The sequence below is a fragment of the Erithacus rubecula genome (genome assembly GCF_903797595.1).
Source record: "Erithacus rubecula genome assembly, chromosome: 16".
NCBI lineage: Eukaryota > Metazoa > Chordata > Aves > Passeriformes > Muscicapidae > Erithacus > Erithacus rubecula.
The window spans coordinates 11712077-11734284 of record NC_136668.1 but is presented as its reverse complement, the minus strand read 5'-3'; the positions used below and the strand labels follow the sequence as shown (position 1 = coordinate 11734284).

Here is a 22208-nt window from a genome sequence, read left to right as displayed (position 1 = left end):
GGGGACAGCCCTGCAATGCTCAACCCTACAAAAGGATGGCTGTGGATCTCCAGAGTCAGAAATACCCTAAAGCACCAGGAGTGCCTGTGCTCATCTGTCCCTCCTGCCCTGTCATTCAGGTGACCTCAGATCCACAGTCCCCATCAGCCTGCAAAAGCCTCCTCGTTTAAGAAAAAAATTCTGCCAGATTTTCTCAATATGAACTTTTTATAGCACTGATTTCCCAACAGCCCTGGAATGACACACTGCAATGGCATGAATTATTCAGCAGTGAGGATAAGCTGAGCTGCAGCAGTGCTGGCAGAGTCTCCCAGTGTGGGCTGACTTTTGCTCCTTTGATCTCCAGGGTGGATCAGCAGCAGCTCAGCATCCCCCATCTTTTTTCACATGCCAGGCTCTTTTTTTCAGCTGCAGCCCCACTTTTGGCATAAATAGGGAGATGAGAAACCAAGGCCCAGTTTTGGTGGGGCAGAGAAAAGCCCAGCCCATAAATTCTGCCCACAACCTACTTGCACAAATGAGGTAAAAAAAAAAAATTTTCCAGGCAGCAAAGCTAGAACATTTATTTGAAACCCTTGCTAGGAGGGGAAATCGTGTGTGCTGTATGTGGGTGGGAGCAGCACAGGATGCTCCACATCTCCTGCTCTCACTTCTTTTGGAAGAAAAAACCACACTTCACACCCCAAAGCCTTTACACATAAAAAATAGATCATATTTATTGATTAAAGTAAGATACATGATTCAGGTGCAGCACCAGCTCTGCTGCTGGGCAGCCACCCGTGCTGAACGCTGACAATATCCATAGGCACGAGACATGGACATGACCATTGCTATATTTACACAGACAAGTTTCTTGGTTACTGAGCAGCCTACAATATACAAGTGTCAAGTTTTCGTGTCCATCAGGTCCTGTGCCAGCTCCCCCTGGCTCAGCAGAGCCCCTCACACCACATGTGCCATGAGCACATCCGTCCCAACTTCAAACAGCCCTGCTCACCCCAATAAAAGAGCTGCAAAACCCATTTAATGCTTCTATGATATCCCAGCCTCCTTGGAAATGAGGTCTTCACTGCTGCTTGCAAAGTGAGTTTGGATGCCAGGAGCCTCATCAGCAAACCCACTGTGCCCAGTGCCAGGCCGGGGACATGCCTTGGCACACAGCTGTCCCTAAAATGTGGCCAGCTTTCTTAGAGTGCACTAGTTGCAGGGCAAGGGGAAGCATCAGACATCCCCTGCTCCTCACACTCCCTCCTCTGTTTGACAATTCTGACTCCAACCCAACCCCAAGGGCCACGCTGGGGTCAGTACACAGAGATGGACATGAATATTGCACTTGTCCCGCCTGTGTCATGCCCTGGAGCCCCTTCCCAGCCCTGGGTGCTTCCTCTCCATCCCCATGGTGCCCCTCCAGAGGGAGGATTTGAGTTAAAGCTTTGCTCTGCTCCTGACCAAGTGATGGTAGTCATGCCAAAACCTTCCCCAGCACAGCCGTGGAGGAGACAAAGTGAGCCCCAAGAGATACAGGGAGCAGAAGAGGAGCTGGAAAGGGGCAATGGCATGGCACAGACCCACCCCACACCTGGCCACGGGTCCATGTGGCATCCAGAACTGCCAGCAAAGGGACACAGTGCAGACACAAGCACCACCCAGGAGAGGCAGGCTGCAGGGACGTGCCCCACACAGCCTTCTCCTCACAGAACCCAGTCAAACACTGAAAATAACCACAACCCTCACCCTCCACCAAAGATGGGAACACAGCCCCACTGGTGCTGTATTCACCCTCCTTTCCCACCACCAGCAGCCTTTGCCCACCCCCAGGGAGACATGGCTGCAGTGGGATGAGGGATGAAGGCTCTCCAAAGAGAGCCTTTGGGAGCAATTTGGGAGATGCTGTGTTGGCAGGCAAGAGTTTGGCCTGTCCTGTGGAGGATGCATTTTCTCCCTTGTCTTAAAAAAGTAGAAATCCAGCAGAAAGGCAAGGAAACTCTCTAGGGAGGAAGCTGGGCTCTCAGAGAAAGGAAAGCAGTAGGGCCACAAGACCATCCCCACCAGGCATGCACCAGCCACGACAAAAGAAGCAACAGGAGCACAGGGAGAAGTGTCAGGGAGCTGCATCCTACAGGAGGAGAGGAGCTGGATGGAAGCAGAGGATGCAGAGGAAGTGGAACCAGGAGAGGAAGGGTTAAAACCAGAAGTATTATGGAGTTTTTGTGTGTGATTTGACATTCAGTATTGGCCTGCAGATGCAGGCAGAGCGTGCCAGGGCCAGCTCAGGCACTGTAAACAAGGTCATGTATTCCTGTGGCATGTGGGCAGCATGTGGTGACCCCTGGGGACACCCCATCCCACCCAAAGGGGACCAGCTCAGCCCCTCCTTATGGCAGAACCTGTTTGCTCCCCACACGCCTCGGATCTGTAAAGCTTCTGAAAGCCAAGTGTGGGGTTGTGCGTTGGATGGGGATAAAGAAGTGCCACTACTGAAAGTGTGGGCCTGGGGTCAGCAAACCCTCCCAGGCCAGGGAGGTGCCATGCCCAGTGCCCAGCTCCAGGGCCTGCTCAGACTTCCTGCTCAAGGCAGCTGGAAGAAGAGCTGAAGCACTGCAGGAGCCAGTGCCCATGGCTGGGGATCCCACTGAGAGAGAGCTGTGGGCCCCAGCATGTTCCACACTCCAGGCTCTGCCCACCCTCTCCACTAGACTGAGGTGAGGAGGGAGCTCCACACTAACCTGAGCTGAGGTTTGCCTGTTGCTGTAAAAATAAAGTGCTCAAGGAAAAAAAAAAAAAAAAATCAAACTGGCACAAAAAAGAATAGTCCCTGTTCCCTGCCCTGACTGAAAGGACAGGGGAAATATGGAAAGGTTGGGATTTTAAAAAATAATAAAATAAAATAAAATCTACATCCCTGTGATTCCTCACCTCTCAAAGTGCCTATTTACAGAGGAACTGTTTTGCTCTACCACCTGCCCTAAGAGCCTCGAGGGAAGGCACTGCCCCAGCCTGGATCCCACCTTCCAGCTGGATCCCGGGGCAGGATGCTGCTGCAGCCCCATCCCCTCCCAGCCCAAGCCCACCAGCTTCCCAGGAGGAGGGGGAGGCTGTTCCCAGGAGAGCAGTGCCCCGTGTCCACGCACCCCCAGCTCTGCATCCGCAGGGGCAGCGGGGCGAGGGCACGGTCACTGCACCAGGACAGTGGTGGCGTTCACCACGGTGGCCGCGGGCGCCACCAGCTCCACCAGCGCCTCGTAGGTGCCCACCACGAAGCCCAGGAAGCCAAAGAGGCTGATGGCAATGTCCTTGGCAATGACCAGGGGGTGCATGCCCTCGGAGTAGTAGGTGGCAATCTCCAGCAGCGGGGGGAAGATGAGAGCCAGGGCGCTGCTGCTGACGGAGCCCACCAGGGAGATGACGAGGTCCAGGCGCGGGATGAGGATGGCCAGCACACCTGGAGAAGGAAAGGACACGACATCGGTGCTGCCGAGAGGCTCCTCCCTGTGTCAAAGCCAGCAAAACCCCACCCAGGGATGCCACTGAGTCACACCTCTGCCCTCCTCCCTGACAGAAGACAAGGTTGCATATTTTTCCGGCAACTCCTCCTCAAGAAGCAATTAAGCTGTTAAATGAACAACCCTTTTTGTCGCCCTGGGCGCCACCAGAGCGAGCTCCAGGGCTGAGCAGCACGGTGCCGCTGGCTGCCAGCATTCCCGACCCCCCCTGTGAGAGCCAGCACTCCTGCTCCCCACACCTGGGGAGCCATAAAGCCTCAGAAACCCCATAAAAGCGGGAGAAGAGAAGAAAAAGGCATCTCCCCCCACCCCAAATCATTCCCTGTGGTTTTCGTGTGTTTAGAGCTGCTCCAGCAGCAGCACGCCCACGGCACAGCCCGGGGGAGAACATTTGTTAGGACTCATTTGTTAGGTGAAAACTGCAGCCAAGGAAAATCCCCCTGGGAGACTCCTGACAGCTTCAGCTTAGCAGTAGGAGCTCTAGGATACTTCTGCTCCTCCTTCTCCTCCTGCACGGCACCAGGAGAGGACTGAGGGATGTCACCAGAGCTCTGCATAACACAAGAGAACCCTCTGCCAACAAAGCAGAGTTCAGTGTTTAATCAGTGAGCAAGAGAAATAAATGGGTTTATTGCTTTGAAAACTTTTCTGCTTAGAAACAGGAGACACTTAGAACCATGGCAGGTGCAGCCCCTGTGGAGAAGGGACATCTCAGGACTCCTTACAGGAGGGATTTGTTCTCTCCCTGGCCATCAGCTAAAGGCAAGAGATGCTGCTGCAGCCTACCCTTAGCCAAAGATCACCCATGGAACTGCAGAAGAAGGAAGGCTTGAGAGATTGACTGTGCCACCACTGCAACACTGCTGTCATCTGGATAAATCTAGAGATAAACCATCCCTTCACCAAGGAAAACAGCCAGTTTACCCTGGTGCTCAGCCTGAACAGAGCCAAAGGAGTGCTCTGCCAGGTGACTGCTGCACGCAGCCTCTGAGGACAGCAGAGCAGCTCCTCTCCAACAGCATCCTCAGCCCACCCCACACTGCTCTTTGGATTCAAAAGTAAACAAAATTATTAACTCCCCTCTAAAACAAGCAGATTTGAAGCACCAGCTGCAGTCCTCAGCCTCCGGGGAAACGGTCTAATTTCTGCAGGTATTAATTCAAAGGGGTTTTAAGCATGCTGGTTTTGAAGTTTAAGCCTGAAAGACACCCATGCACCAGATTACATCCTCTCTTTGGGAGCCAAGGCCCTGGTGGGGGCTTGTTGTGCGGCCACACAATCATCCAATGAATATTCATGCAACCCCCCTAAATGCTTTTATCCTCAGCAGGAGCCACAAGGATCCTTTTCAGGGAAGGGTGAGGGGAGAAGGTACAAAGGAACCTGCATCCTTCCACCAACACCTCTGCTGCTTCCCTACCCCCAAATAGGAGGGTACAGCCACTGCAGATGCCTAAAGCCATCCCATCTCTCCAAACCTTCATTTCCATGGCTTGCTCACGGTTGGTGAGCCCAACACCCTCCAGGAGAGGCTCCAACCCCACAAGCAAGTTCCACGTTCACCCACAGCACAAGGGTGGCCAGAGCATATCACCCAGCATGGCAAGATTTCATCCCTGCAGCCTCTGAGGACATCAGGAACTCAGCACTGAGGAGATGAGCTTTGCCCATATCTGTTAATGCAGCACTTCTGGCCTTTCATTAGTGAGAGCCAGAAACAGCAGCACCCTGCTCTCAGCCAGCTCCACCACCCCTGGGTTAGCACCAGGCTCGTCTCAAACTCAAACCAAAGCCAGCTGGGACACAGGGCCAGGTCCCTGATGCTCAGCACTGGTGCATCAGCAGCATCAAGCCATGGAGCAAAGCTCCATTTCAGCAGGGGACGCCAGGGAGCTCAGTCAAGCGTCTCAGCTGTGCTGACAACAGCAAGCACTTAAGTCTTCAGGAGTCAAAGCCAGCCAAAATCAGATACCACTGATTTCACTCCACACCTTGCCCAAAGGTCCACCAGGCTCGAGCCAGGAGCCTGTTCCACCAAAACCTCACTATAGTCACCACACACCGTGAAGGGAAGAGACCTGGGGCTGTTCCAGGCACACCTGCCCAGCAGCACACTCTGCACTGCAGCACACCAGGGCCCTGGTTATGGGTCACCTACCCCTGTCAGCTGTCTCCTGCTGTGCTCTGCACTGCAGTGAGTATGTGGGTACAAGAACACCCCATCCCTCATAGACAATGACTCCTTTGCAGTCATGTGCTCATTACACAGGCACGAGGAGCCTGGCTGCACATTGCCTACAGAAAACAGCCTCTGGGCTCAGCTTCCCTGGCACTGAACCCTGTGCTGGGTGTTTCATGCAAGCCCTGCTGGGACTAGACATCCCACAGAATTGCCATCCCCAGGCCTGAGGCTCCATGGGGATCTGCTACTTCTAAACAATGCAGTTAATTTACTCCTCCACTGAGAAGACTGGTCCCATACAGAGGGGGCAAAGGACCACTGCTGCTGCTCCTTGGAGGCCACTTGACCCACTGGTTTGTATTAGCCAGGCCCAGGAACTGCCAGCTGTGAGGGACTGAGCAGCAGGGCCGGAGGTGCTGGGGCGAGGGCTCAGTGGGAAGGAGGTGCCACAGCCTCATAGAGAAAGTCAGACAAGGTGGTTGGTACTCACAGGTCACACAGACCAGGGCCATCCTGAGGAGCAGGTTGACCAGCCAGCCCCAGCGCTCTGACACCCGGGCCACCAGGGGAGGGATGATGATCTCGGCAGGCACGTAGAACTGCACGGCGTAGGTGAAGAAAATCCCAAAGGAGAAGAGCAGCTTGACAGCTTGGTACAGCCTGCAAAGGAGAAGGACACAATCAGACAGGCTCTTGCTCCAGCCCCTGCAACATCAACAGCAGAAAGCAGAAGGGGAATGCTCTGCAAGGACTTTTGTGAGCCAGGGGTCTCAACTCCTGAACACTCTTAGAGAAGTAGGGGTGATGCAATTAATTCACAAGGACCTTTACTGAGCAAGAGACAGCAAAGACATGTATCAGCTGCAGTCATGATTGCACATTCCAGCTACTGCTTGGCTTCTGAGGAGGGGGAAGAGGATGGCACTGCTGGGATAAGTCTGGGCTTCCATGCAGAGTGACCATGACAACATTCCAAAAGCAAAGCCATGTGAACAGGCAACTCAGCCTCCTCCATCAAACAAAAAAGAGCAGCTACTTTTGGAATGCTGCATAATACATGTTTGTGGGGAAGGGAGTTACAAGAGCAGTTTGGGCTGAGCAGAAGGAAGGCAGAGTGCAGACAGGCTGTGAACAGCACCTTGGTCTCTGCCCAAGTCAAATCTCACCATGTCCCACATCCTGCAGTGATACAGTGTGGCTGCAGGAGAGAGCCTGTCACAGGTAACCAAAAGGCACCTCTCAGCCCCTTCTCTGCCCTCATCTTCTCAGCAGCAGAAAAAGCCTCTCCAAAAGAGAAGCAACCTCACATATGGCCCTAACCCTTCCCCAACTCAAGACACACTAACCGAGCAGGAAACATGGGTCCTGGCTATACCACTTGGGGAAATATGGGGTGAATCCAATCTGAGGAATGTATCTGGCTCCTGCCTTCCCTCTACCTTCTTTGTGTTTATGCCCTTCTGTATGCTGGGTCTCAGCATCCACCCTCTACAACAGCCCTAAATCAGAGAAATCCAAGTATTCTCATGCAAGACAGCTGTGAACACTAGTGGCAGAGTCTGGCAGAGTCAAGCATTTCCCACAGATGGAGTCAGGGATCACCTAAGTGAATGGAATATTACACAAGTCTATTGGACCAGACCAGATGTATTCAAGGTTGCAGCCAACAGGAGCCTGAAGCCACCTTGTCATCTTCAAAAGAGCAGGGTGCTCAGGGAAAGGTGCTACTGCTTTGGGAGAAGAATAATATCTATCTTCAAGAAGGATGAGGGAAGGTACAGGCTAATCAGCCTCACCTCAATCCTCATCAGTGACCTAGATGAGCTTTCAGTGACCCAGAGCACATTCTCAGCAAATTCCAAGCTAAATCAAGTTGGAGGAAATGGCTGACACAGCTTGGAGCAACAACATGAGCAACATAGGCAAAGTTCAAGTGTAAACACAAATTCCCACACATGACAAGGGCTAGGGCCAGGAGAACATCTTGGTGGGCAGCAGACTGAACATGAGCCAGTAGCAAGACCCTACAATGATGAAGGTGAATCACAAAGGAGGCTGTGTTAACAAAAGAACAGCCAGCAGGTTAAGAATAAGGATCAAGAGATTATTTTCTTGTCTCGGGCTTGTACATCTTGAGTATTGTATCCAGCCCTGATACACCCAGGACAGGACACTGACTTACTCTGCAGAGCAAGTTGAGTGAAGGCTACTAAGATGGCTGGGGCTGGAGCATGATGTACAAAAAGAGGCTGCAAGCCCTGGGCTCATTCAGCATGATGAAAAGGTTAAAAGGGGATATTACTGCCTTCAGCTACCAAATAGGAGGGTATGGAGAGAGTAACAGGCCCTTGGAGTTGCATGCAGAAGAACCAGGTGCAGTGGGACAGAGCTGCTTCTCCAAAGGATGGTTAAGGGCCAAAAGAAGGGCCTGGATTGGTAGGGAATCACTGTCCTGACTGATACTCAACAGTTAAGCTGGCCCTTCTATGAGCAGGTGAGAGGATCCAGTGATCCCATAGTGTCCTCTCCAACCTGAATTATCCTGAGGTTCCAGAAGCAAACTGAACACAAAGTTATCTCCAGAGTCCAGAGTGCACCCGTGCAGCCGCATGTGTGCACAGGAGCCTCGAGCCACTGACCCACGGCTGCCATATCTTATCACTGCATTCCCAATAAAGTGATTCTATAGAAGGCATAAAGTGCTCCAGGGCAATCCAAGATTAATAGTTGTTACTAAAAAAAAGTACAGAAGAAGGCTGTGTACCTGTCCTGCACAGGTCAGGAACCAGGACAAGATCAAAGGGCATTTTAAACACCAAGAAGAGGAAGAATAAAAGCATTACCCTTGATCCACAGAAAACACTGGCCCATGCAGGGCCTTGGAGAGGCACTCTGTCAACCACAGCAATGCCTGCATCAGCCAGACTGCCATGCCAGGCCATCCCAAAAGGCTGCAAGAAGTGAAATACCCTCCTGGGGCTGTAAGCTCTGTCATTACCTACCTTCAACTGGCCACATGCAACCCAACAGCTTCCCCTCACTACAGCATTTCTTCACCCTTCAGAGGGTGCTGTGAGGCAACCCTTCCTAGGAGGCAAGGAGGGATTTCTGCACAGCAGCACTGTATTTTGGACACTGTGGTCAGACCTGGGCACTAGGAACTGACACACTCCTCATTTGAGGAAGCTGTGGTTTCAGAGAAATGAGACTGGAAAAGTCCTTAGTCACCCTGTAACTCAACAATTCATGAAATATTCACTAAATCTGCTCCAGAGACCTCCAGGCAATGGCTACAGTTAAGGCAGGCTGCAGCACCTTACCACAATCCTTGCCTTGTCTCCCAGGCTGCAGGCAAACCCCATGACTTCTCACCCACATCCCTTATGACCTGGGCGAGGCAGGATGGACAACTCATTCATTTCAAGAGCAAGTCTTCACACAACACCTGTGGTTTAATCCACAGGAGCTCTAGTGAAAACTTTATCTCATCTATCACAACCTTTACTTGAGATAACCATTTCCAAGTCCAACATCCACTGCCAAGAGGCAGCATGTACAAACACCAAGGTGTCCTGTGTGCTGAGTGACAAGGACCACAACACACCTTCCCTGCAGCTGCCCTGCCATGAGCCCAGCTTTCCCCAGACACTGCTTCCAAAGGGCTACTCTCTTCCCCCTATCCAAAACACCCCATGGTTACTTTTAGAAAAGTAGTCTACTTTAAGAAAAGATGGAAGATGTGGATACTCCTAGAAACAGAGATTTGCATTCTCTGTAGCCTGCCATTTCATAGTAATCCCATTCTAAGGACCTGTTTCAAAGGAATGTCATTCTCCAGGGCAAACAGAGGTGAGATTCCCTGCAGAAGCCCCTTTGCAGCATTTCAGGTCAGCAGATGTCATTGCAGGCTGTGGCATGCAGAGCCCAAACCTGGACATGACCTGCTTTTCACCTTCAGGAGAAATAGCAGCATCTCAACCTCTTCACACTGTACTTTAGTTTACTGAGCAGAAGGGATTCACACCTCCTATGCTTGGCATGATGGGATTCAGACCTCCTCACAATACAGGCACATCTTTCCATCAGACCCATCCCTCCTCACTGAGAGCAGGGACCTGGCAGAGCTCCCAACCCCTGCTGGGGACAAGACAAGGCTCCTGGCAGGAGCAGGATCTTCTATCACACCACCACCCAGCAGTGTAGTCACTACAGACCCAGCATGAATGAACATCATGCACTCCAACTGAAAAGAATCCCACACAGCAATAATTGAAGTAAAACCAGGCTCTATTTTTGTCAAATCTTTGCTGTCTCCAGAGCCCCAGCTGCACAGCTTTACAAGGACAGCATGTGGAAGCCCCAGTGACTCAAAACTTGAGTCCTGCCCAAATTTACTCCAAGAGTGAGACAGTGAGTCACACTGCAGGGTGCTGGGTGCTAACAGGAGCAGAGAGGATGGACTTAAGTGGAGGACAGGCAGCCCAGCTCCAGGTCTCACCCTGGTCTCCTGCAGGTTTTAAAGCCAGCAGAGACCATCAAAGAGAACTGCTTACATGTCTCCTGTGAATGAATATGGAGCCATGACACTGAGCCCCCATCCCCAGGGACACAGCAGGACATAGCTTGGACAGCTGCTGCAGCAGCCACCAACCCTGGCAAGAGGAGAGATAACCCCTCCAGGCAGGCAGGCATGGAGTCAGGCCACAGGGCTCCAGACAGAAACCAGAGCATCCAAAGAGGCTTCACCAGATCCCAAAGGACAGACAGGTTTGGAGGCTGCTGCAGAGCTCAGCCCTCACAGAAGGAAGGGGTATCCTCATGGCACCAATGCTCATAGACAAAGCATTGGCTCAAGACCAGCCACATCCAGGCACAATGTGGAGCCAAAAAGTGGGAGTCTGAGCTCCAGGGCTGCAAACAACACAACCCACACATGAGGATGTCACATCTCACTCCCTCTGGGAGCTCCCAGCTTTGGGCTGGTTTGTCACATGCAACATTTGAGGAAGAGAAATGGGTTTTGCACAATTCAGTGATGTTCTGGTACAGCTACATGGGGGCTGTGTTCAACATCTGCTAGCCAGAGCACTGCTGATCCCCAAAAAGATGCCACAAAGCTCCAAGAAAAAGGCAAAAGCTGCACCTACCCAGGCAGGGACCACCAGGGACCCTGATGAAGCAGCCTGACCTCCAAGTCCAGGCTCAGACTCTACAGCAAAAGCCTCTTCCAGCCCATGCATCTGACAATCCCTGTCAAACTCCTCAAAGTTTGCCTACGGCACAGTTTCTCAAGCTTCCTCATGCTCACCCAGATTAGTTCCCATAAGGAGTGAGGTCCCCCTCACCCACCTGCCTGTCTAGGCCCCTCACTCCTCATCACCCAGCCCCTCCAGTGGCCACAGAACCCACCAGCAGTTGGGCAGGTTGAGTGTTATGCTGGCCTGGATGTCTGGCCCGAAGCGCAGGTAGCCCAGGACGCTCAGGCTGATGTACAGGATGGTGACAATGGTCATCCCCACGTAGAGGATGACTGGGAACTGCCGCGGCTTCTTCATCTTGTTTTCCAGAGGCAGCACCTGGGAGAAAAGGGGGAGGAAGATGACAGAGCAGCAGGTTGCCTGTTCCTCTATACCACTTAGCCCCAAAAAGAAGGAAGGGCTGCCCCGTGGGTGAGCACAGCCATCTATGCCAGGGGATGGGATAGTTCCACATGGGACTTGGAGAATCCAGCTGGTAAAAAGAACTATACTGGATATCCAGTTTCTGTGCTCCCATTGGAGACCTTCACACTTGGCACAGCAAGTCTCCAAATCACCCACGCCCTTGTCTTAAAGATGGGAGCTGCTCCCTGCCCTTGGCAGGAGCTGTGCTCAGCACTGGGTCTTGGGGCAATGCCAACCACTCCATACCTTGGGTGCATTACACTCTGCACCCCAAAACAGCACAGTCATGCCCACTGTTTTACACTGTCATATTTTCCCCAGTAAACCCAGGAAACACCAAGACATACTCTCCTCTGCTATCAAGTTTGTCTCCTCTGTTATCAAGATTTCAATTAGGCAGGACAATAAAAAGATTCTCTCACAATAAAAATTCTCTCACCTCTATACTTCTAACACTAAATATAAACCTTCAGCAAACAATTTTATAGCTGTCCTTGAGTGGTGTTGATTTCAAGAAGAGACACAGTAGCAGATCTGGTGAGGAGGCAGGACAGGAAAAACTTCTATTTGCTTCTTCACCTCCAAATCATGCAAGGAAGAGAGCATTTGTACTGGCAAGAACACTCTGCCCAGGGCATAGCATTCAGTAAACACTCCTCCTGTAACGGATTTGGCCCTCTCCAGCCCTGTGTTTACACAGCCAGCTTATATTAGGAGATGAAAACATTTTTTCCTCCTTTGAAGGGAGCTCCCGGAAACAACCCACAACATCTTAGAGAGTCATTAAGCTCTCCACCCACCCACCCAGCTTTTTTCACAGACACAGTTGGTCTATTTACAGCACCTTGCATGAGAGGCCCATTTGCATGGGCAGGCTGAGGCCACGTGGCTGCCAAAGGGAGATCTCGGTGCCTCCACAGCAGGGTGGGAAGGGAAGGATCACGGCTTTTCATGCCACACTTTTTGGCCTCCCATTTAGGTAACTTCAGGATGCAGACTGGTAGCAAGACTCAGGACAAATCCTCATCTGTAGGTCAGCCAGCAGAGCCCAAGGGCAGAGGCTGGTGTGATTCCTGATCTTCTGCCAGATAAAGCCACCTCTAAAGCAGCAACCAACCTTCTGAGGTTTGGAGCATGTGCTCCTCCAGCCTCAGATGGAAGCACCAGAGTTTGACCCAGGAGATAGCCTGGAGCTAAAGCTAACAGCATCATCCAGAATTTGGGCTATTGTCAGAGAAATTCAGCTGCAACTGCAGCTGCAAAGCAGAGCAGGTGCTGCAGCAAGTCCAAGCAGGGCTGAGCCTCCTGTGCAGCAGCCCCACTGCCACACGCCCAGACTTACCACGCCAATGCCTTCAAAAGCAAAGATTGCAGTGCCAAAGAACAGGGGGTAGGTCTTCCAGGCTGCTGCTAGAGGCAGGTTTCTGGGATCAGGAATGTCCTGGAAAAAAGCCCATGCAGAGTTCAGACAAAGGGAGGATAGAGAAGACCTGGCCTGTTCCCATCATTCTGTGCTTTATGCTGCAGGGAAAGCCCTGCAGAGCAGAGGGAACCATCATGCCCACAGGAACAAGCAGTACCCCACAGCATCCAAATACCCCATTGCCAAGCTCCCTCCACCTGCCAAAACATGGGACAGCACAGGAATGAGAGAGGGGAGCCATACACACATACCCTGACTATGTACTGGTAGATCACAACAAGGCTGACAAGCATGGCCACGTTGGCCAGCATGGAGAAGATGGACAGGACCTTGAGGTTCTGGATAAAGGTGAGCAGCACCACAAAAGGCAGGATGGAAAGCATGTACAGGCGGGAGTCCATGGTGGGGGTCATCACCACTGTCCTGTTTGAGCTGCAGTCATTGGTGGTCCCATTTGCAGCAGACACAACCTGGGGAAGCACAGGAAGCCCTGGTGAATGCCCATTACACAGGTGTAAAAGACCCACATGGGTCAGAGTACCTCAAGAGCTCACTTCAAACAGAGCCAGATTATTAAAATCAAACCAACACGTGTTTTCAGATAGTTGTGATGCAAATCCCTGTTATCTTGCAGGGGGCAGAGGTGGGACTGGCTATGGCACCTGAGGCAGGACAGCAAATCCTGCCCAAGCCCAGGTTCACTGAGAAGGAGGCAGGCACACAGAGGGCAGAGAGCACAGGCTGCATGTTTGTACTGCCTATGAGGTCAGCTGAGAAGAGAGGAAAGAGGCACTGAGTGCTATTTCCAAAGGTCCTTTTCCTGTTGTTGCACCTCCAAGTTGTTATCTAAGTCACACAGTCCTTCAGCTACCCAATGCCACATTCACATCAGAACACCTGGAAACTACTGCTGGCCCCCAAGTTCACTTTCTTTATGACAAATCATACTTTCCTTGGGGTCTTTCATTCCAAAGGCACTGCAGGCCATGTGCTCACTTCTAGAGGTAGCTCAGGCCCAGGAATCAGGTAGCTGAGCCATCCCTCCCAAGAGCATAGGCTCACTGAATCACCAATACAACCATGACCAAGCTGGTTCAGGTACCAGGTCCATCCCAGTCACTGCAGCAAAGAGCAGCCTGGAAACTGATTTAACCTGCTCCAGAGCAAGTCCTGCCCCAGAAAAGCAGCTGAAGAGCTCTGTGTAAACCAGCATCCTCTGTGAAGGAGAGCAGTACAGGGCCATGCACCCATTGGACAGTGCTGCTCAAGCCCCAGCCTGCCCTGCCTCTTCATGGCTTGCTCCAAAGCCATTTTCCAAACCAAAGCCCTGCCCAACACAGTGGCACCACGCCCAAGGTACCACCTGCACCATGACTCCCCACATAACATGTTATTTCTCACCACAAAAAGAAACAAGCAAAACTCCCCTCTCCCCACCCAAAAAATTCCAAAGCCAAGGGGTTTCCCACCTGTGGCCTAAAAACATGGTGTGGATTTGCAGTTTTTTTTCAAATTTCCCTTGAGGGAAAAGCCTTGAGACAGGCTTTAGCCTTTGGTGAGAGGGGCTGAGGATAAAGAAGCTCACCTTGAAGTGGAGCAGGGGGCTGTTCTCAGGGGTGGGGGCCAGCAGCAGCCTGGCCCCTGCACACACCCTGGTCCCTCCTGCTCTCAGGACTAGTGGTGTCAGATCACTAGTGTTGACCCACTGACTCCTCCTGCCACCCCACAATGGGAATCTCCTCTGCTGCTGCTCCAGGAGCAGAGGAAGAGTCTCACACTGGAGGGACCCCCCTCGCTCCCCAGGAGCCCCCTCTGAAGCTGATGGCCATCACTGAAGAGCTGATAAAGGGCACAGCCATGGTGGCAGTGACCAGACCCCTGCTGCAAGAGCAGAGCAGGAGCACACAGGGAAAAAAGCTGAGCAGTGCCTGCAAGGCACTGAGCTGGTGGAGGCTTGGAATGGGGACTCATTCCCAGTTTCTTACAGAACAGGAGCCAGCCAAGCCGTTCAGGGTTTCTGTTTATTTCCTCCTGAGGCCTGGCAGGAAGAAACTCTTTCTCTAAAGATGTAATTAAGCTTCAGAGCCACAGGATGAGGAAAGAAACTGGAATGCAAACAGATCCAGGGAATGGAAAAGACAGGTTCACAGCAGGTCCTGGGACCCACACGTTACCATCAAACCAATAAACCAATTAACTGAGGGACACAGGACAGAAAAGGCACAGTCCCTCTGCTTTTATCCCTTTCCTGTTGTTTCCTCACTATGAATGGTCCCACTTTTCCTGAGCAACACAGACACCTCCAGCAAAATCACAGAGATTCTCAGCAAAACTTGCTCTGTTTGAACAGGAAAACCAATCCTCCAAAGTATCTGGGCAGAGTTGTGCACTTTTCTGAGCAGCATATCATACAGAAACCAGACCTGTGGTGGAAAACAGGGCACAGGACACAGGACCTAAGAACAACTCAAGCACCTTCATACCCTCTCACCTCCCCCCAGCTCATGATGGAGGTGTAAGTCCAACCTGTTTTAGATTATCCGCCAGAAAGACAAAGTACACACAGCAGAAACCCAGCTGAGTGATGATCAGGAAAAGTCCCACTACACGCCTGGAAAGCAGAAGAAGAACATTTGTCAGCCAGATCATACAGAAAAAGGAGCCCACTTGGGCTCTTGTAGTGCAGCAATACTGCTCTACCCAAGGCAGGGATGTACAGGTCAGAGCACACCTAGCTCACTCCTCTGTGATCAGGAGAAAGGTCCTCCTCTCCACCCAGCCTCACAGATGTCAGGCTCTCCAGCCTCCCCCTCCTATCCCTTCCACATGGTCAGGACCATGTTGAAGGAGAAATGTCTCCTTTGTGGGTTTAGCATCTCCAGTCTGCTGCTGAATTGTCAGAGCTGGAGACAACACTCCCTGGACCCAGAAAGAGGTGAATGCTCCCATCCCCTGATGTGCAATGATCTGTGTGATGTAATGTAGGACAAGGCAGGGAGCAGCCACTGGACACATTCCATGTCTAGCAAGATGGGCCAGCACTGCAAGACCCTATCACCCCTTCATTATGCTGTGGAGACTTAGTCATCCCACGCATTTAGTATAAGAGACATCTGGCTGGGGAATAGTACTGGATCAAAGACATCAGTGTTACCCTCTAGGGGACACTGAGCACTCAGAGCAGCTGAGCCAAACAGCATTTCACGTCACTTGTGCTTATCTGCTGACACAGCTCAGTGACCAGAGGATCTTCTGTCCCAGCTGCAGCACATGCTGGGCTCAAAGACAAGTCCCTGCCTGGGGCAGGGAGCAGTACCTTCCCCAGATGGCATGTGTCCTCAGACAGGCACTGGGAGTTGCCTCCAGCCCGTACATCACAGCACCTCCATAGTCCACAAACTGCTTCTGGAACCTGTCCAGAGAAGGGAGAAGGCTCATCACATCAGCTTGTCTGCTAGTTCCCAAGGCAAACAGTGACATTAAAAGGAAAACAGCTCCTGTGGAAAAGAAGAGCAGTTCCCAGCTGAGACTTTGGCTTGGGCAACCTGCTATTTAGTGGCTTCAGAAAAACCCCAAAGCTTTTTGGGCAAGAGGGAAGAACTGTAGGAGCTGCAGGGCCGAGAAGGGGAGTTGCTCCTTACCTGTTGCAGAAGTGATGGGCGCATTTCACCAGGATGCCCATGCAGTGCACAGCCACGACTCCCATCACCAGCAGGCTCAGAGGACCCAGCTGCAGGGAAGACAGGGGGAAGGCTGCACTCTGATGGCCAAAGGCAGAGCTGCACAGTACTTTCTACTTCCAGACAGAACTCCACGGGCTGGGTGAGTGCAAACACTGCTGGAGGCTGAACCAGAGCTATGGTGCAGTTCCCAGGAACCAACCCTTCAGGACACAGTAACCTGACAGAGCCACGAGCTTGGCAGAAATGATGCAAAAGAAGCAAGCTGGGGCAGTTTGGGTGTAGCAAAGCACTTCCAGTATTGTTTTCCAAACTATCTTGCACATCCCTACTACAGGTGATGAAGAGGTCATAGCCTGGACACAGTGTCCTGCCTGACCCTGGCAGAGAAACCACAGGCCCAGCTCACACACTGACCTCCCCCACACCTGGCAGCAACAATGCAGGAGCAGCAGGAACAGTCTCAGCAGCGAAACAAAGCCACAGATCTTGGGGTGAAAATATGTGCAAATCACCAAACACTGAGAGGTGTCAGGGCAGGGACTCAAGCTCCAACACCTCCAGCACCTCCAACACTGGCTATGTGAGCTGCCCAGTGCCCTGGGGTCACTCTGCCCCACAAGCTCCAGCACAGCAGGGCCAAGCTACCTTACCAGGATGCCAGCATTCTTCACAGCCAGAGGCAGACCCAGCAGCCCCGTCCCAATATTCCCCTTCAGCAGATGGATCAGGGTCTGGTACCACCTGAGGGAAAACAGAGCCAGAGGTCACTGTCAGCAGGTGCCCACACCCAGACCATACACAGCTTATCCTGTTAAGGGTCCACAGCAGCTCTGAATTGCTGCAGAGAATGCATGGAGGTCATGATCCTGTCCCCTGAGCCCAGCTCAGCCAGCTGGGGCCAAGCTAGGTGTGAAAGCAAAGAATGAACCAACTGATTTTGGGTGGGCATTTGCAAAACCCAGCAAAAGCACAGCCCAGCACCAAGGAGCTGCACAAGGAATGTCTCTGACTTGAAGGGATCAGTCTCTGCCAGGCAAAGACAGCATCCTCTGCACACCTGGGCACAAGGAAGCCACCAAAAAATGGCTGCAAAGTGCCCACACATCCTCTGAATCTAGGCATGCTGTCTGCTTGCCAGAGTTCCTCATTGAACTAAGGTGGTGTGGGAAAATATTGTGAGAAGCATAAATCACTGCTCACTGCCAGCAAGCCCAGCTTCACCAGAGAGCAAAGAGCAACACTGGGGACAGCCGCTTGCTTGGTGCAAGCACCCCACAGATGCAGGATCACAGCTCTGCCCTCATTACCCTCATGAGAACTCACCATAAAACCACATCTTCACCATCCTCTAGCAAAGTCAGCAGGGAGCCACCTCCTCCACCCTCCCCAGGGCCAGGCCAGCCCAGCAAAGAGGGAATCACTCACGTTGTGCCGTTGGTCTCCCCGAAGCGCTGGTAGGACTCGGGGCGGGCGAAGCCGTTGATGCCGTCGGGAGGGCTCCCCTCGGGCGTGACATCCGTGGAACTGTAGTCATTGTAGTCCTCGCTGCGCAGGCGCCGGGTGGACATGGTCCCTGGGGGGGCAGCGGCGTTAGGGGTGCCCAGCTCAACTGCCACATTCTCAGGCTCCTTGGGGTCAGCCATTGTGCAGAGAGACCGGCTCGCACTGCCAGAGCAAGGTCTCCTCCAGGGCTTTTATACAGCCACATGCTCCCGCCCAAGCAATCACAGAGTTGGCATGTCCTAAGGTCAAAGGTGCACGGCACATTCCCACTGGCTCTTCCTTCAGGCTCGTGCCCATGTTTTGGGCACACCCAGACAGAATGGGGTCAGGATCCTGCAGCAGAATCTGCATGTGACCCACTTCATGTCAGGCAATTGAGCTGCATGCCCCTGCTCTAAGGGTGGTGAATGTGACACCACAGGCAGTGGGGCAGGAGGGGACATGCTGGCACTGTATCCCCTGCTCTGGCACTCGGGACTAGGGCTGTCAGGTGGACAGGCCAGGAAAGTGTAACTGCTTTTAACTCACACACAGTGTGCTGCAAGGGAACAGCTTGCTCTTGCCAGGGAAGGGAAAGTTTCCTAACTTCTCTTTTTATTTTCCCCCTTTTTTTTCTTTTCCTTTTTTTTTTTTTTCCTTATTGAAGACTTTTTATTAAAAAGAATTTTTACAAAAATTTGTTATAGTCCCTCAGAGAGAAGCACAGACCATGTGCTGATAACAAAACACCTGCCCTAAAGGTTTCGCAGCCAAGGAGGTGCCTGTGGGAAAAAAGGGATTTCCCAGGTTGAGGCACCTGCCCAGCCTGGAGCTGTTACTCCAGCAGAAACTCCAACAGTGTCCAGCAAGCCAGAAGCACCAGCTATGTCTGGAAAACAGTCAGGTGGTTCAATTCCCACGCATGCCACACCCAGCATCCTGAACACCCATTGGGAAGGAGCACCAGAGGCAGGGAAATTATGTGTAAGGCTCTTGCGCCACAGCCTGGTGACCCAGTCCCTGCCCCACGGCTCCTCTGGGCTGTCATGCCCCAGGCACCACCCTTGCCCCAGCAGTTCTGGTGCTCCCCATCCCACCCCCCAGCACTAGTAAAGAACTAGGAGCAAGAGGAAGCAGTAGAGAAATGCTACTACTGCAAAAAACTGGTTTTCTGCCAGAGCTCTTCATGCCCCCACTGAGTCACACGAGCGACTCCCAGATGCAGGCTCAGCACAGAGCAGCACATCTGGATGTGCAGGGAATGCACAGCCCAGGCCACCCAGGGGCTGCTTCACCCCCAGAGCACCCAGACATTCCCTAGAGCACTGCTTGCAAACCTGGCTGCTACATGGAAAAGAAGCCAAGAGCTGAAACCTGGGGTCCAGCCTGGTGAACAGAAGGGTAATAAGGAGCAAGGGTTTTTCCTCAGGTCTGGTGCTCCAGAGCCCAGCTGCTCTGGGCCCACAACAGCAGCACCATATTTCCTGTGGCACCAGGCACCACCAGCAGCAGGAAGCAGCAGTGTGTGCCATGGAATACCAGGCTCTGGAGCAGCAGTGAGGCTCTCTGGCTGGCTGGCAGGCACTCCAGAGCCAAAGGCAGCACATGCATCACTCCTGCCCAGCCTCCTCCCTCGCAGCTGGGACACGTAACCGTGTCCTGAACCGGCTCCGCCGCAGGCAGGGACCGGGAAGAGCGGCAGCAGGAGTTTACACAAGGAAAGCGTTAGAAGCTATTTGTCATCGGTGACAGGCCAAGGGGCAGGACAGAAACCTGGGAGTCTCTGCCAAGCACCACGGGCTGGCAGAGGGCAAGGAGAATGGGCAGAAGTTGGGAATGATACCCACCCCAAAGATGGCCCACACAGCATCCCAAGTACCCAACAGCAGTGACTTGGAGATAAACACAACATGCTGATATCACTCTGCCTGATCGCTCCCTCTATATTTTTTTTTTCCCTTTCAAGCAGGCCTGTCTGCTTTCTGCTTTGAAGAGCCAGAGAAATACATTCATCATGACTTGCCTGCCTTGTGTCTGGATTAAAGGTTGCGTAGCAGCAGGGAGCGAGCACTCTGCTCTCCCGCAATCAACAAGAAAAAGCTGCAAAACTCGTCTCATCCATACGGCAAACCAAAGCAAAACCCCCCTACGCCATTTCCTCATCATTGGAAATAGCAAAGGCAGGAACATCTACATTCGGTTTCCACTTCAAACCCAACTCCTCAGCCACTTTCATGTGCTTTTTCTGCCACCCACACACAGAAGCAATTTCATCCTATTAGGAAAGCTGGGGGGTAGTGACAGCAATTTGTCCCTTACAGTGACAGCCCCATGCCAGAAGTCAAAAACCAGATGTGAGTTACTGCTGAACCTGACAGCTCTCCCCAGCTGAGATAGGGCTGTGTGTAGATCAGACTGTGTGTAAATCTTCCAGAAAAGTGAGCCTCACAGAAAAACTCACTGCTGTTTCCCACCATGCATGTCGAAACCTTCATTGCCAAAGCACTACTTGTAATAACCCATCTCAGTGTGACACAAGGGAGAGCCAGCGCTGCCAGATCCCCCTGCCCTGCCTGCAGAGAGGCCACAGACAAGACACTTCCCCAGTCCACCACCAGCATGACACCCTGACACCTCCCAGTCACAGCATCAGTCCTCTTGTCCCTATGCTCCACAGTGCTCCCACCATTCCAGAGAACACCCAGATTCACCTTTCCAATGTTTCAGAGCATGGCCTGGCCCCCACAGAAAGGCTGCTGGGCACAAACCCCACCATTGCCCACAGCTCCCACCCCAGCCAGGCTGTGCTGCCCAGCTCCCCTCGTCCCTCCACAGAGCAGCACAGTTCAAGCCCGCAGAGTGCGGGGCTCCCTATCCCCTCCCAGTGCCACACAGCATCCCGCACCCTTCCCAGCGCCTCCCATCGGGCGCTGTGCCCCCTACCCCGCTCGGCACACCCGGACACTCCGAGAGAAGCCCCGTGCGGGGCCAGCCTTCCTGCAAAGCACCACCAGCACGGCCCGGGACACCCATGCCAGCCTCCAGCAACCCCAGGGATCCCCAGCACCCCTGTCAGCTGCCAGAACCCCCAGACCCTGAGCACCCGCCCATGCACAAGGGCTGCCAAGGAGGCCCTGGTACCCCGAGCCTTGTCAGAGCGCTCAAACTGCCCGGAGCACCCACGCGGAACAGCGGCACTGCCGGGACCCCGCGCACCCACCGCGCCCCGCGGGTCTCTGTGCCCGCCGCGGGCTGACAGGCGGCTGGCAGCGCCCACCCGCAGCCCCCCGGTTCCCGTGTGCCCCCGCCGGCTGTCCGGGTCCCGGTCCCGGTCCCGGTGCCGGTCCCGGTGCCGGTGCCGCACCTCTCCGCCGCCCCGCACCGCCCGGCCCCGCCGGGCCCGCTCGCCGTCACGTGACCGCGCCTCAGCTGAGCGCCGCGCGTGCGCGCGGGGAGCGCTGAGGGCGAGGGGCGGGGCCAGAAGGGACCGGGCGGGGCTGTGGCCGTGGCGCCCCCTGGCGGCGGGCGGGCGAGGTGCGCTGGGCGGGGCCGCGGCCGCCTGTGGGGAAAGGCGGGAGGGCCCAGCCGGGAACGGGAGCGGGGCCGGGCCGGGAGCGGGGCCGGGCAGTGCTCTGGGGCACGAGTGCCGCGGGGGAGCTGAGCCTGTCCGGCCTGGAGGAGGCTCCGGGGTGGCTTTATCACTGTCTGCAACTCCCTGAGAGGAGGGTGAGGCCCGGCGGCGTAGGGCGCTGCTCCCAGGCAACCAGCGGCATGACAGCAGGACATGGTGTTAAACTGCGCCAGGTTGGACCACTTAGGAACACTCTGCACAGAGACAGTGATTAGGCTTGGAAATGGGCTGCCCAAGGAGATGGTGGAGTCATTGCAGGAGGTGTTTAAGCAAAGGCTGGACATGGCACTCAGCACCATGGTGGTGCTCGGTCACGGGCTGGACTCACAGCGAGGTCACGATCACCCAGATCTCCTTCCAGCTAACTGATTCTGTGATCCTCCACACCAGGGCTGTTCCTTGGGGCAAGGCCTGCACAGCCACGCAGCTGTTGGGGTTATAGAAGGTCACCAGGATGAGCCATACCCTCAAAGCCCCCCCAGCATGGGCTGTGGCCCAGTGTCCCACATCACAAACCAGCTTTAGCAGATCCCTGCCCCTCGCTGCCCTTGGGGCTGCTCAGCTCCCCTGGCCACAGCATCCTCCACGCTGCCTCCACCCCATCACCTCCACTTCCCCCGCTCACACCCACATCCACTCTC

General features: G+C 53.6%; 1 protein-coding gene across 2 annotated transcripts; it reads right to left on the bottom strand.

Annotated features, from left to right (window-relative positions):
• Window positions 1-687: 687 nt before the first annotated feature.
• Window positions 688-21405, bottom strand: LOC306808835 (proton-coupled amino acid transporter 1-like). 2 transcript variants are annotated; one of them, XM_079319834.1, is made up of 11 exons: window positions 21301-21405; window positions 17880-18027; window positions 17105-17195; window positions 16413-16501; window positions 16088-16183; window positions 15298-15382; window positions 13023-13241; window positions 12691-12789; window positions 11095-11261; window positions 6176-6345; window positions 688-3442 (listed from the first exon to the last, which is right to left on the bottom strand). In XM_079319834.1, the coding sequence occupies exons 2-11, from the start codon at window positions 18020-18022 to the stop codon at window positions 3174-3176; spliced, it is 1428 nt and encodes a 475-aa protein (XP_079175960.1). In that variant the 5' UTR covers window positions 18023-18027; window positions 21301-21405; the 3' UTR covers window positions 688-3173. The 2 variants fall into 2 exon arrangements, with proteins under 2 accessions (XP_079175960.1, XP_079175961.1); XM_079319835.1 differs by lacking the exon at window positions 21301-21405 and adding an exon at window positions 18754-18793.
• Window positions 21406-22208: the final 803 nt, after the last annotated feature.